Source organism: Eimeria mitis, genomic scaffold, assembly GCF_000499745.2.
Source record: "Eimeria mitis Houghton genomic scaffold, Emh_scaff3194, whole genome shotgun sequence".
Taxonomy (NCBI): domain Eukaryota; phylum Apicomplexa; class Conoidasida; order Eucoccidiorida; family Eimeriidae; genus Eimeria; species Eimeria mitis.
Genome location: NW_013571535.1, coordinates 3291 through 3526, shown reverse-complemented (window position 1 = coordinate 3526; position 236 = coordinate 3291). Strand labels below are relative to the sequence as shown.

Below are 236 nucleotides of genomic sequence, written 5' to 3'. Positions count from 1 at the left end.
TGCTGCTGCTGCTGCTGCTTGTTCGTTGCTGTATTTTCCATTTACATTTGCATGCAGCTTTGGCCCCAGTAAACAAATAAATACTGATGATTAATATATTTGTTTATCTTCTGCTGCTGCTGCTGCTGCTGCTGCTGTTGCTGCTGCTGCTGCTGCTGCTGTTGCTGCTGTTGCTTCTGCTGCTGCTGCTGCTGCTGCTGCTGCTGCAGATATTCACATTCGATGCCCGTGGGGTG

General features: G+C 49.2%; 1 protein-coding gene across 1 annotated transcript in view; it reads right to left on the bottom strand.

The window, feature by feature from the left end:
• Positions 1-236, bottom strand: part of EMH_0063220 (uncharacterized protein) — a gene marked incomplete at both ends in the record, with an annotated part of 2384 nt that overhangs the window by 1447 nt on the left and 701 nt on the right. The window contains one exon of the mRNA XM_013498121.1: positions 46-203. Within this exon, the coding sequence (XP_013353575.1) occupies positions 46-203 (158 nt within the window). The remainder of the gene's footprint in view (positions 1-45; positions 204-236) is intronic.